Raw genomic sequence first — 14,839 nt, 5'->3', positions numbered from 1 at the left:
GGTTGGTGTGTGGAATGCACTGCCTGAGTCAGTGGTGGAGGCAGATACACTAGTGAAATTTAAGAGACTACTAGAGAGGTATATGGAGGAATTTAAGGCGGGGGGTTATATGGGAGGCATGGTTTGAGGGTTGGCACAATATTGTGGGCCGAAGGGCCTGTAATGTGCTGCACTGTTCTATGTTCATTTCCTGTGAGAGAATGGCTATCTGCAGCTTGAGAACAAGTAGTTGAATGAGGCCAAATGGGAGAAAAAAAGCTGTTCAACTGTGTTTATCAATTTTCTTCCAGTTGAATTGAAAGACCTTCGCTCTGGTGACACTTACAAAGTGGTAGGACGGTTCCAGCTTACTTCTCCTTGGTGGAAAGTGACAGCAAAACTCTTCTGCCTTCAGAAAAAATGGTATCTGCAGGGGTATCCTTCTTATGCTCTGAGGATCCTGACTGAAAAGGAATGTGATATTGTCAGCCTTTTCTTAACAAAATGTGGCACCCACCCAGATCACGTAAAAACGTTTATTGAACATTTTACTCACCATAGTCTTCAATTTCCAGAAGTATTGAACACTTTACACCAGTTTGCAGACAAGGAAAAGAAAAAGGATGAAAATAAAAGTGATTTTCAAAGTTGCATAAGTCACTACATATTTAAGTCGGGTAAGTCCGGGTACTTACAAACCACTTTTAGGAAAGTTTTGGAGTTTTTTGGTGTCATTAAACTGTACGATTTTAAAAAACTTTAAAACAAGTTCAGTGGAATTTGGTTAATTGCGTCATCAGTTAATCAGGCAGCCACTTATTTAGGACAACTCTTAAGGAGAAAAACTGATTAGAAAATAGCCAGAATATCTTTTGTTTATTTGGGGTACTATCCTTTGTTTATTTTGGACAGGAGACTGTTACCGAGAAGTTTCTAACTAGCAGCAAATCAAAACACAAAAATACAACTGCAGATGCGGTGGATCAAAGAATACGTACACAACGCTAGAAGAACTCAGCAGGTCAGGCAGCATCCATGAGAAAAGAGTAGCCAATGTTTTGGGCCGAGACCCTTCATCAGGAATGGGGGGGAAGAGAGGGCCGAAGCCCAGTAATAGAGATAGGGGAGGGGGTAGGGCCTAGAGGTGCCAGGTGGAAAATCAATCAGAGGAAAGATAAAGGGGGGAGGGGGGAGGGGATAAGCATGAAAGAACTGTAGAGAAAAAGATGCAGAAAGTTAGGGGAGAGAGGCAGAGAGGGACCTGGGATAGGGGGAGGGGGAGGGAATTACTGGAAATTGGAGAATTCAATGTTCATACCACCAGGCTGGAGGCTACCCAGACAGTAGATGAGGTGTTGCTCCTCCAACCTGAGTTTGCCCTCATCATGGCAGTAGAGGAGGCCATGTTTGGACATATCTGGATGGGAATGAGAGGCAGAGTTGAAGTGGGTGGCAACTGGGAGGTCCTGTCTATTGTGACGGACGGAGCGTAGGTGCTCGACGAAGCGGTCCCCCAATCTGCGTCGGGTCTCGCCGATGTAGAGGAGGCCGCCCCAGGAGCACCGGATGCAATAGACGACTCCAGCAGACTCGCAGGTGAAGTGTCGCCTCACCTGGAAGGACTGTCTGGGGCCCAGAATGGTGGTAAGGGGGGAGGTGTGGGGACAGGTGTAGCATTTGTCCTTCCAGGGATAAGTGCCAGGTGGGAGTTCTATGGGGAGGGACGTGTGGACCAGGTAGTCGTGGAGGGAATGATCCCTGTGAAAAGCTGAGAGGGGTAGGAAGGGAAAGATGTGCTTGGTGGTGGAGTCCTGTTGAAGTTGGCAGAAGTTCCAGAGGATAATATGCTGGATCTGGAGGCTGGTGGGGTGGTAGGTGAGGACAAAGGGGAACCCTGTCCCTGTTGTGGTGACGGGAGGATGGGTTAAGGGCTGAAGTGGAGGAGATGCGGGTGAGGGCATCTTTGATGACGCCAGAAGGGAAACCACAATCCTGAAAGAAAGAGGACATTTCAGAAGTCCTGGAATGGAAAGTCTCATCCTGGGAGCAGATGCAGTGGAGACGGAGGAACTGGGAATAGGGAATGGCAGTTTTGCATTGGGCAGGGTGGGAAGAGGTGTAGTCAAGATAGTTATGGGAGTCAGTGGGTTTGTAGAAGATGTCAGTGGATAGTCTGTCTCCAGAGATGGAGACCAAGAGATCAAGAAAGGGGAGAGAAGTGTCCAAGATGGACCAAGTGAATTTAAGGGCTGGGTGAAAGTTAGAGGCAAAGTTGATGAAATTGACGAGCTCAGCTTGGGTGCAGGAAGCAGCACCAATGTAGTTGTCAATGTAGCGGAGGAAAAGTTTGGGAGTGGTGCCAGTATAGATTTGGAGCATAGACTGTTCAACATAACCCACAAAGAGGCAGGCATAGCTGGGGCCCATGTGAGTGCCCATGGCTACACTCTTGATCTGGAGAAAGTGGGAAGAACCAAAGCAGAAGTTATTGAGAGTTAGAACAAGCTCTGCCAACTGGAGGAGTGTGATGGTGTTGGGGAACTGGTGGGGTCTGATCCCCTCTCCCTCCCCCCTTTATCTTTCCTCTGATTGGTTTTCCACATGGCGCCTCTAGGCCCTACCTCCTCCCCTATCTCTATTACTGGGCTTCGACCCTCTCTTGCCCCCCATTCCTTATAAAGGGTCTCGGCCCGAAACGTTGGCTACTCTTTTCTCACGGATGCTGCCTGAGCTGCTGAGCTCTTCCAGCGTTGCGTACGTATTCTCTAACTAGCAGCAGTTGCGTGCACTTGTGTAGCAATTAGACATTACACCATGTATAGAGTGAATGGTTTTTAAATAGTGCCAGTTGCATGTGTTTGTGTTCAAATACAGTGATTTTTGTCATTGATAGTTGGTGAGAAATAAGCAGTAAGACTATTTAGAACTGTTTCCTCACTGTGGTTTCAAGTATTCAGGCTTCGAGAAGTGAGAAATAGCCGGGAGTAAAAATGAAACTATTTCACTACTTCAGCAAGTTAGGAACTAGGAGGAATTTGAAGGTATTGACAATCATCTTGAATGTTACATTGAAAATGAAGATTTGGAGAATGCACAGTTTCTAACTGGCGTCAGTCACATGCACTTGTGTGTCTGTTAGACACTACACCGCGCTTAGAGAAAACCAGTTTTTAGATGGTGTTATCATTTGGGCTGACCGACGTCAAATTAAAAAGCAGTGATTTTTGATAGTACTCATGCAGGAAGGCAATGAAGTCAATCCATTATCTGCACAGTGTCTGCACTGATTTTGTTCATTTACAGTCAATCAAAAGAACAAGGCAGCATATGCTGGATGAATTCTTCTGTTGATAACCATTAGGAACTAATACGCAGCTTTATAGTACTGTGTAAACATTGGTTCTAATTTGTTCTGTATTTCATTGAAATACATAATTTGTTATTTTGTTAAATTGTGGTTTATCTTTTTTAAACTGTTTCCTTGAAACTTAGGCTAATTGGGGCAGCCACCTAATTTGGCCAAAAATATATTTGTGCTGTTTTTTTCCCAGTTAACCAAAATCCACTGTATTTGTATATATTTGCTGCTTTTTTTTTTTGTGCCTTTGAAAGACCTTGTGAAGATTATAAAGGCCAAATGACTATTTAGAAGATGCAACAAATTTCAGATTAACTAAACAACCTGAAATTTGTCACTAAATATAAAAAAATTGTTAAAAAATATAAATCTTGATCCAATAAATCACTGACAGCAATTGAAAGTTTTATTTTGATGAACTGGTTACTCCTATAAAAGCAGTTATCAGTTGCCAAAAGGGTATTGCTTGTGTATGATTTTAGCTTACAAGTTTGTTCCTCAAGGTGAAGTCTTTCTCATTGAAGTATTGCATATTCCCTGCTGCTGTCTGTAAAGAGTTTGTATGTTCGCCCCGTGATCGCGCGCGTTTCCTCCCACAGTCTGAAGATGTACCAATTGGTAGACTAATTGGTCATTGTAAATTGTCCTGTGATTTAGGCTAGAGTTAAATCAGGGTTTGCAGGGCATTGTGGCTTGAAGGGTCAGAAGAGCCTATTCTGTGTTGTATTTCAATAAAATAAAAAAATTAAAAATTGCATGCAGTGTTCAGAAATATATTGCATATAAAAATTTAAAAAATTTGTGGAACAAGCATGATGCACTAAATAACTTGTTCCCTTCACTAAACAATTTGAGGCTATGAAACATAGAAAATCATAGAGCAGTAGCAGGGCCTAGAGTCAGTGTATTTGGGAACGGGTGCAGGCAATTCAGCCAGATGCTTTCCAGTGTCCATTCAGCTAGCCCAATTTCATATGTTCAGCTTTGCCTTTTGAGCACTTCCCCTCCATGTATATATCCAATTGCTTTTTAAATGATACTATTATTCCTGCTTCAAACACTTCCTCCAGCAGTTCATTCCATATAGTCACCACCCTCTGTGTAAAGAAGTTGCCCCAAGAGGTCCCCTTTAAATCTTTCCCCTCTCAACCGAAGTCAATGCCTACTAGTTTTTGTCTCCCTACTCTGGGGAAAAAGAATGCTACCATCCACCTTATCTATGTCCCTTGTAATTTTAAACATTTCTACAAGGTCTGTGATGTTCCAAGGAATAAAGATCTAGTCTGGCTAAACTCTCCCTATATCTCAGGTCCTCTAGTCCTGGAAGCATCCTTGTAAATCTTCTTTGCACTCTTTCTATTTTAACTTTCATTTAACAGGGGGACAAAATTTGTAACATAACATCCGAACAACTAAACTCAATGTCCTGACTGATAGGCTAGTACGCCTTCTTCCACCACATTGTCTACCTGTGACACTGCTTTCAGCCAACAATGAACTTGTTCTCCTAAGTGCTTGTGTCACTACGCTCCCTGGTGCCGTACCATTCCTAGTTTTAATCCTATGCCAGATTGACTTCACAAAATGCATTTACCTCACGATTAAAGATTAGCCTTCTCTATCACATGTACATCAAAATGTACAGTGAAATGCATCGTTTTGTGTCAACAACAAAAACATCTGAGAGCATGTTAGGGGCAGCCTGCAAGCGTAGTGATGCTTCTGGTACCAATTTAGCATGCCCACAGCTTACTAACCCTAACCCATACGTCTTTGAAATGTAGGAGGAAACCAGAGGACCTGGAGGAAACTCACATGCCCCGGGGAGAACTTATAGACAGAGGCAAGAGTGAAACGATATTGATTTGTCTGATTGATTTTACACCTGGTGCCCTTAAATCTTACAACTACAGATTTAAGTTTGTCACTTAAATCTACATTGAAATCCATTTGCCACTCCTCAGTCCACTAGCCTAACTGATTGCGATCCCTTTGTAATCAATGTTGGCTTACTTCACCATCATCAACATGGCATAATTTAAGGTCTTTGTGCCTTTTGAGCCTATTATTATTCAGCACAGATCTAACCCAACTCCATCTTGTCATCCTGTGCCATAGTCTTTGATTCCCTTTCATATTCAAAAATTCTGCCTTGAATTTACTGAATAATTGTGTCCTGAGACATTTTCAGGTGTCCACAATGATGCAAAAGGTTTTTCCTCATTATTCTTTTATAATCTTACACCTTACTTGGTGACTGAATTCTGTTTCTACTTTCTTTAGGCAGAGTCTACGTCCACCCAATATCCACCCATTTTAAACATTAAATATTTCTGTTAGATTGTCTCATTCTTTTAAACACTGTGGCAGGTAGGAATGATCGTTCTCCCCATCTCAGATAATTGACTATTTAAAGGCAAAGATAACATTATATGGAAATTTGAAGATTTCATATGATTTGGATTATTGATTTTGTTGAAGATAATTTGTATTTGCATATTTATAAGTAATTGTAAAACAGGCAATACAAGTGATTGAAGTATAGTAAAGTTTTATAATGTCAGGCACTGAACCTAATGGGATTGTTATGTTAGTATTAATCTGACTTTGTACATTTATGTGTGTGTAAAGTAATGCTTGAACTTCAAGGTAATAACTGATAATTTAGTTGAAGGTCAGAATGTGCTGAGAGGTTTGAAGTTCCAAAGCCTGATGAAGTATTTGCCGCAGCTTCTGCCACGGTCCTTTCTGCATATTTTGAACACGAAAAATGATGCCCTTGAGAATCTGGAGCAGATGATTGATACAGAAGTGTGGAAGCTGGGATTCCATTCTGTAAGTTTTTCTCAGACACCACAATACGCTATTTATTCTTAATTTTTATACTCTCGATTTTCATCAGGAGTGAGTTATTGCTCTTCTGAGATTAACTTCATATTATTTGATTTTAAGATAATCGAGCTGCAAAATCACATTTGAAAATTATTTTCTGCTGATTGCTTAATCTTTTAATCACTTGGAGATGAAAAGTAAAGATTTGAGTGGGCAGGGGTCTCGGTGGTGATGAGATAACTCACTAATTATTTGCAAGTGGATTTGCAGAATATGGTGATAAAAATTTGAAAATCAGCAAAATATATTAACCTTGCTGTGAGAGAACCAAAGTTGGGGGTGGGGCAAGTGGATAAAAATGTGTGGAAAGATAAACAAGAATTAGAGAATGTCTTAAACAAAAGTTACCAAGGAAGATCAATTGGTTTTGCATAAACTGAAAATTGTTGCACCTTATTTACTTTCCAATGAATGGTTGTTGCAAATCAGATACATTTGCTCTCATTATTAATGATTGGCTCAAGAAATATTTTATGAAAAATATTACTTCTTCCTAGATTCTCTCTAAGGAGTCTAATCTTATTGGTTGCGAGGCAACATTGTTAGCCTTTGAAGAAGCTGATCTTCTGAGGACAATTCCGGAGATACAGAAACATGCTCTTGTAATTTATGATAAACTCAAAAAAACCTGTTGGAGTAATGGACACACTTATTTAAGTATTGATGAGTTGACTGGATTACGCCCAACTGAGATCAGCATTGAAAGTGAATGGGATTCGTTAAAATTTTTGAAGGAATCAAGGATTATTGTAATTGAAAAGAAGCGAGTATACCTTGAACATTTGTACAACTATGAGAAAGAAATTGCTACGTGTATAAAGGATCTTGTGGATAAACCACCATGGCATATTTCTCTGAATGTGGAAGAAGTTCTGAGAAGTGCATTCACCCCACCCCAAACGGATTGCCTCTGTAAGGGGAAAGAGTTTGGGGGTACAGAGGACAGTGAAAGAGTTAATTTGGATCCAGATCAGATTCGAGCTGCTAACATGATGTGTGAAAATCCTGTTACAGTTATAAGTGGTAAAGGTGGTTCTGGGAAAACCACACTTGTCAGCCTTATTTTCAAGGCAGCAGTTAAAAATATGCACATTGCAGAGAAAGAAGAACTTCTGCAAGCATGTGAAGATCTTGAGCAGGATCAATCTGCTCCTGAATTTTGGAATATTCCAACAAGTAAAATTCCAGATGATGACCAGGTTGAAAAACAGGATGTCAGCAAAGCAACTGTGCTGTTCACTGCACCAACGGGAAGGGCAGCATCTCTTTTGAAGAAAAAAACTGGATTTCCTGCTTATACTTTACACCAGGTAATTGCTGCTGAGGATTTTGTTGTAGCTGCTTCAACATTTGTTTATGTTTAGAATGATGTAAATAGTTGACCTTTAAAAGGAGCACACCATCAATCACTAAGATTGAGATTAAACTTAGTGTGGATATTACAAAATGTTTATTATTGTAGGCTTTATGCCAAATTTGATGTAATATTTATGTTTACATTTTTAAAAAACACTTGTTTATTATGTGCTGTACCATGTGACATGGGCCATTATAGTCTTTCCTTGACCATGATTGTTCTTGGCAAATTTTTCTACGGAAGTGTTTTACCATTGCAGCCTTCTGCTAGTGTCTTACCTTAAAATACCTTAAAATATTTTGTTGTATGCTATTGATTGGACAGTGATATTATTTGAGACTAACTTTAGTTTCTCTTCCTGATTTTGTAGGATCAATCAATAATGGTTGTGTTGCTACTGAAAAGCTAGGAAATTGTGTGTTAGGTAGCTTATAATGGCTGCTTGAAGTGACTGATAGGTGTCAAGAAATTTGCCTGGAAAAGTCTTGCATTTAATTATAGTCAAGACAGCATTATCCATATTAACGCTTAATCTATGTCACCTTTGACAAATGCAATTTAAGTAATAAAAATGGCTGGCAAAGTCTAGTGACTGAAAAGTAGTCAAATGGTGGAACAGGACAACGCTTTTTAGATGGTTGGAAAGATGAAAATGCAGAAGATGACTTGATAAAACAACAGGTTTTCCACAACAGGAGATCCAGATTGTAACCACCTGGAAGAAGGGAGAGTCAAATGATGATGATGCATATTTGGTGTATTTGACTTTGCAGCAGATGATGTTGCTTCCCTGGTGCAGTGGATTCCAGTTAATTGAGACACACATCAGTACAAGTACATTTTGAAGCAGCTGCCCCAACTTGCTAAAGTTTCATGGAAATAGTTAAGAAGATACAAAAACGATAAACTACTGTTCAACTAACAAATTATGTATTTAAATGAAATATAGAATAAATTAGAGCACTAACAATACTACTACAGTACAATCAAATTGTGTATTAGTTTCACTAGTTATTGACAAAGGAATTCATTCAAAGAATGCTGATGTGTTCTTTTGATTATCATAAATGAACAAAATCAGCACAGGCACCTAGTGCAGATTTCAAAGACTTTCAAAGAGTGTTTTTGATGATTTCCTCCTCCAAATCTTCATTTTCATTGTAACATTCAAGATGATTGGCAATATCTTCAAATTCTTTGCAGTTTATAATTTGTTGAAGTAGAGAAATCGTTTCATTTTCACTCATGGCTGTTTCTGGCATGTCCGAGGCTAAATGCTTGAAACTGAAGTGAGCAAAGCATTTTCAAATTGTCTTGCTTATTATGTTACTTATGTTTAAACGTACCGTGGGTTAACAGTAAAGAACCATATTCTGGAAGAGTCAGAGAACTTTTATTTACAGTAATAAAAGTAAATTATTACTTTTATTTCTTCCAATAAACAAACACGTCTTAACCCAGCCATGTGCTGGAACGTTCTCGCAATCCTGTGCATGCTCAGTGCTCTGTCCAATCATGTACTGGCACATCATTGCATGTGATATCACCACATTGCTGTTTTTTGCTTGACAACTATCAGAGATAAAAATCACTGCTTTCTGAATACAATCATGCAAGTGGCAGTATTTAAAAAAATTGTTTATTTTAAGCACAGTGTAGTGTCTAATGGCCACACAATGTGCACGCAACTGATGCCAGGTAGAGCATGTTCGGCAACCGTTTCCTGCTCCAATTAAGTGGTATAGTGTACCAAATAAATGAAGGGAATCACAGCTCTTTTCTCAATAGTGTTCATTCTTTAAGAGTTGTTCCAAATAAGCGGCAACCCTGATGGCTCAATTAACGGGAATCCACTGTATACTGCCAGATCCATAAGTGTTTGAAACACATGATAAATACTGGTGTATGGATACAGTCAGCATTATCTGCCTAGCATTCCTTCCAAAGGTTTGTTAATAACAATTTACAGATGAAAAGCCATTATCCTAATATTGTGTATGTCACTGAAAGGCTATATTTGGCATAATGTCACTTAGACAAGTTGATGGAAACATGAATGAAGCAAGTGTGAAAAGTGTGAAAGTTGTTTTGTTATCTTAAAATGTTGTTAAAATATTATTATAGATTTATTTTTATGTTTATTATATTGTACATAGAAACTTCAACCCGAGGACCAGATATAACATATTTTGTGTGGCAGACAAAGGAGGACCTGTCATGGAGACAGTGTCAGGAAATTGGTTGAAAATGTACATGTTGCTTTCAGGTTCAGTTTTAATTTAATTGACAAGCCATCAGAGGAAAATCTGCTGGACATGTTGTCTGCCCAGAAATCTGTACAAATTAAAGGAAAACATAGAAAACCTACAGCACAATACAGGCCTTTCGGCCCACAAAGTTGTGCTGAACATGTCCCTACCTTAGAAATTACTAGGCTTACCCATAGCCCTCTATTTTTCTAAGTTCCATGTACCTATCCAAAAGTCTCTTAAAAGACCCTATCATATCCGCCTCCACCACCATTGCCGGCAGCCCATTCCACGCACTCACCACTCTCTGAGTAAAAAAAACTTACCCCTGTCATCTCCTCTGTACCTACTCTCCAGCACCTTAAACCTGTGTCCTCCTGTGGCAACAATTTTAGCGCTGGGAAAAAGCCTCTGACTATCCACATGATCTATACCTCCCATCATCTTATATACCTCTATCAGGTCACTGCTCATCATCCATCGTTCCAATGAGAAAAGACCAAGTTCACTCAACCAATTTTCATAAGACATGCTCCCCAATCCAGGCAACATTCTTGTAAATCTCCTCTGCACCCTTTCTATGGTTTCTACATCCTTTCTGTAGTGAGGCGACCAGAACTGAGTACAGTCCTCCAAGTGAGGTCTGACCAGGGTCCTATACAGCTGCAACATAACCTCTCGGCTCTTAAATTCAATTCCATGATTGATGAAGGCCAATACACCGTACACCTTCTTAACTGCAGAGTCAACCTGCACAGCTGCTTTGTGCATCCTATGGACTCGGACCCCAAGATCCCTCTTATCCTCCACACTGCCAAGAATCTTACCATTAATACTATATTCTGCCATCATATTTGACCTGCCAAAATGAACCACTTCACATCTTTTCCCTACTTTCATTTCATGGTATAGTTTGTTTATCATAGGCACCTTCAGTAATTAGAATATAAATTTTAAAATGCATCATACTTTAAATTAATTCATATTTTGATCTAATTTTGCAATTTCTGATTTTTTCCTAGTCTCTAATCTTGCCTCCAATACTAAAGCAAACTACGAGAAATCTCGGTTATGTCTTAATCCTTTTTTGTTTTCCTTTTGCCCTGCCGTATTAAGTTCAAATTCAGTTTCTTGTCATTCACCTGTACACATGTATACTGCCAAACAAAACAGTATTCCTCCTAACCAAGGTGCACAACACAGTATGTCTGACTCACATATACAACATATAAAGTAATATTACCACAAGTAAGTTAACAAATAATAAGGTGCAATTATGAGACAAGTTTAAAAAGTAAACAGTATAATGCTATTGGCACTTCAAACACGATGATACCGGGGTGGTGGGAGGGAGTTCTGTAGTTTTATGGCCTGGGGAAGGAGCTGTTTCCCATCTTAACAGTTCTTGCCCTCCTGCCTCATGGTAGGGGGCCAGAGTAATTGTTGGACAGATGGGATGGATCATTATCAATGCTAAGGGCCCTGTGCATGCAACGCTCTGGATAAATATCTCTGTTGGGTGGAAGAGAGACCCTGATGATCCTCTCAGCAGTGCTCACAATCCTTCATAGGGACTTGTGGTCAGATGCTTTGTAATTCCCATACCAGATGGTGATGCAGCTGATCCGGACATTCTTGATAATGTTGTATTAATGATCTAATTTCTGTCTGTAAAGATGCTGCTGGTAGTTCCTGCACTTTTACTTAACTTCATAATTGGACTGATTTTGTACTGGCGAGCACTTAACATTGGTTCTGAATCTTAACCTACCTTTTAACTTTTATAAAAATGTTCCTCATTTCTTTGTTTTAAAAGGTGGGGAAGTGTTGAGACAAACAGAATGGTGAAGCAACCGTAGTTGGAATTGTTATTTATTTCTTACACCTCCCTCTAAGTTTATCATGATCATATGAACTCTTTTGCTGTATCAGTAATTGAATGGTGTTTTGAGATCTGATATGAGCTATTCTGCATTTCTCTGGTAAAACTGAGAATGAACTGGTAATCAATTATGTTGTCATGCCCTAATCTTTGTCTTTTGTTCTAACATTTTTTTTTAGTTCTTTTATTATTATTTGGCCAGTACTGTTGAGCAGGCAATAGAATATGTCATTAAGTGAAGTGTGCTTAATCTGATCTGATAAATCTAAAGATATTTTGGATAATTTGAACTTGATGGAATCTTCAATTTTATGAGCACTTAAGTAGCTTGTTTAAGCTTGATGCAGTCTACTCCTTATACATTGATAGTTTGGTTACCTATTTTATTGGCTGACGAGGAATTGCTCAGACTCAGACAATGTTGTGTGGTTGGCTTAGTCCTGAATGTTACCCATTCATTTAATGTAAATCCTAGATAGTCAAAGACTCAGTAATATTAAAAGAGAAGTTCTGTTCTAATTAAAAGGGGAATTTGAGAAAATTCCACCAATAACCATTCTTCACGGGCTGGTAATACTGTCAAGAAGTTATTTAGATTTATAACAGAGCTGTGTGGTGAATATTGCTATAAATATCGCTGTTATAAAACTTGCTCATTTTCTTAATATTTAATTGGTTAAAATTTAACACATTTTGCTGAAGTTGCAGAATTTATCAGAAGTAGATATCCACAGTGAGCTTTATTTCCTCATTGGTAGTGTAAAGCTTGTGTCGTGCTGGGACCTCTAAATGCAAATGATGGAAAGGAAGGGGATTCACCTGGATGTTTCATCATGGTTTTAAGGATATGAAAATTGGTAAATTAGTTTATCATTGTCACATATACTGAGGAATAGTGAAAAACTTGTCTTGAATACTGTTCCTACTAATCAATTCATTGCAACAGTGCATTGAGGTAGTACAAGATAAAAAAGATAAATTATGAGTGTAGAGTGAAGTGTTGAGGTACAGAGATATTGCAGTGCAGTCAGACAATAGGTGCAAGATCCTAATGAGGTAGATTGATAGGTCACAAGTCCATCTTACTGCACTAGGGAAGCATTCAATAGTTTTATAACAGTGGGATGGGAGCTGCCCTTGAGGCTGGTGATATGCGCTTTTGTATCTTCCACTCTGTATGCCACAGTTCCCAAGGAGACATAACAGTGTGCACACTTAGGCAAGGTCCAATAAAAAGAGATTCAGTTTAAATGGACCATTGTTAGAGTGGGGAGATTAGGCTTTGGCTCAGAGAGGTTTCAGCAAGGAGAGGTGGAAGCTGTAGGTAGATTTTATCATTTAATTCTTTTTTATTGCACAGTTAAAGCTGTGGGGATGCCAGGCAGGATAGTGGATTGCTCCTCTTGCAGGATGTGGGAAGGCAGGGAGGCCTTCATTGTCCCTGATGACTACACCTGCAAGATGTATATCCAGCTGTGCAGCTTTCAAATTGTAGGAAGTAATGACCTACAAACCCTGCCAGAGGTGACGAGTACTCTAACTTCACTCAGAATTGCTTTATCACTGTTACGACTGTCTCCTGTGGATCATTGGTCTTGAATGCCATAGATCTAGCCCTCAGATTATGAATTTATGTACTAATCCATTGCTTTTGGTTAGGGTATATCTGGTATGAACTCAAAGCCATACTCTCATCCACACAGATCTTGAAGTTGGTGACAACTGTGGCATATTCACTCAGATTCAAAGATGAATCCCTGAATATTGTCCAGTCCATTGATTCAAAGCAGTCCTGTAAGTGCTCTTCCACTTCCCTTGACCATATCTATTTGGTTCTCACCGCTGGAGCTGCAGTCTTTAGTCTCTGCCAGTACACTGGAGTGGGATCACAAGCAGGTGATCAGACCTCCTACGTACAAAATCAGGAATTGAAAGATTGAGCGTGGTGGGATTAATGCTCTGACCTGTGTATATTTCAATGCAAGGGATATTGTAGGAAAGGAGGATGAGCTTAGGGTATGGTTCAGCACATGGAATTATGACGATTAAAGAGGAGGAAGTACTGGCGCTTTTAAGGAATATAAAAGTGGATAAATCAGATTCAGATTCAGTTTATTGTCATTTATAAAACCGCAAATACAATGCAGTTTAAAAAATGAGACAACGTTCTCCGGAATGATATCACGAAAAAACACAAAACAAACCACACAAGAAAATCCACATAAAGTTTGGTAATCCCCAATCCAGAGTCTGGAGAGGCTGCTGCGTATTGATATCGCGCTCCGGGTCCTGACAGGATATTCCCTAGGACCTTGAGGGAAGTTAGTGTAGAAATAGCAGGGGCTCTGACAGAAATATTTCAAATGTCATTAGAAATGGGGATGGTGCCGGAGGATTGGCGTATTGCTCATGTGGTTCCATTGTTTAAAAAGGGTTCTAAGGGTAAACCTAGCAATTATAGGCTTGTCAGTTTGACGTCGGTGGTGGGTAAATTAATGGAAAGTATTCGTAGAGATGGTATATATAATTATCTGGATAGACAGGGTCTGATTAGGAACAGTCAGCATGGATTTGTGCATGGAAGGTTGTGTTTGACAAATCTTATTGAATTTTTTGAAGACGTTACGAGGAAAGTTGACGAGGGTAAAGCAGTGGATGTTGTCTATATGGACTTCAGTAAGGCCTTTGACAAGGTTCCGCACGGAAGGTTAGTTAGGAAGGTTCAATCGTTAGGTATTAATATTGAAGTAGTAAAATGGATTCAACAGTGGCTGGATGGGAGATGCCAGAGAGTAGTGGTGGATAACTGTTAGTCAGGTTGGAGGCTGGTGACTAGTGGTGTGCCTCAGGGATCTGTACTGGGTCCAATGTTGTTTGTCATTTACATTAATGATCTGGATGATGGGGTGGTAAATTGGATTAGTAAGTATGCAGATGATACTAAGGTAGGTGGCGTTGTGGATAATGGAGTAGGTTTTCAAAGCTTGCAGAGAGATTTAGGCCAGTTAGAAGAGTGGGCTGAAAGATGGCAGATGGAGTTTAATGCTGATAAGTGTGAGGTGCTACATTTTGGTAGGAATAATCCAAATAGGACATACATTGTAAATAGTAGGGCATTGAAG

The 14,839-nt window shown here is 39.6% G+C and overlaps 1 protein-coding gene across 1 annotated transcript in view; it reads left to right on the top strand.

Moving 5' to 3' along the window:
- Window positions 1-14,839, top strand: part of helb (helicase (DNA) B) — a 67,374-nt gene that overhangs the window by 15,182 nt on the left and 37,353 nt on the right. The window contains 3 exon segments of the mRNA XM_073059576.1: window positions 291-656; window positions 6,006-6,172; window positions 6,727-7,539. Of these exon segments, the coding sequence (XP_072915677.1) occupies window positions 291-656; window positions 6,006-6,172; window positions 6,727-7,539 (1,346 nt within the window).

This window comes from Hemitrygon akajei, chromosome 10 (assembly GCF_048418815.1).
Source record: "Hemitrygon akajei chromosome 10, sHemAka1.3, whole genome shotgun sequence".
In the NCBI taxonomy this organism is placed as follows: domain Eukaryota; kingdom Metazoa; phylum Chordata; class Chondrichthyes; order Myliobatiformes; family Dasyatidae; genus Hemitrygon; species Hemitrygon akajei.
Note: the sequence above shows the minus strand (reverse complement) of the source record. Positions and strands in the feature narration are given on the sequence as shown.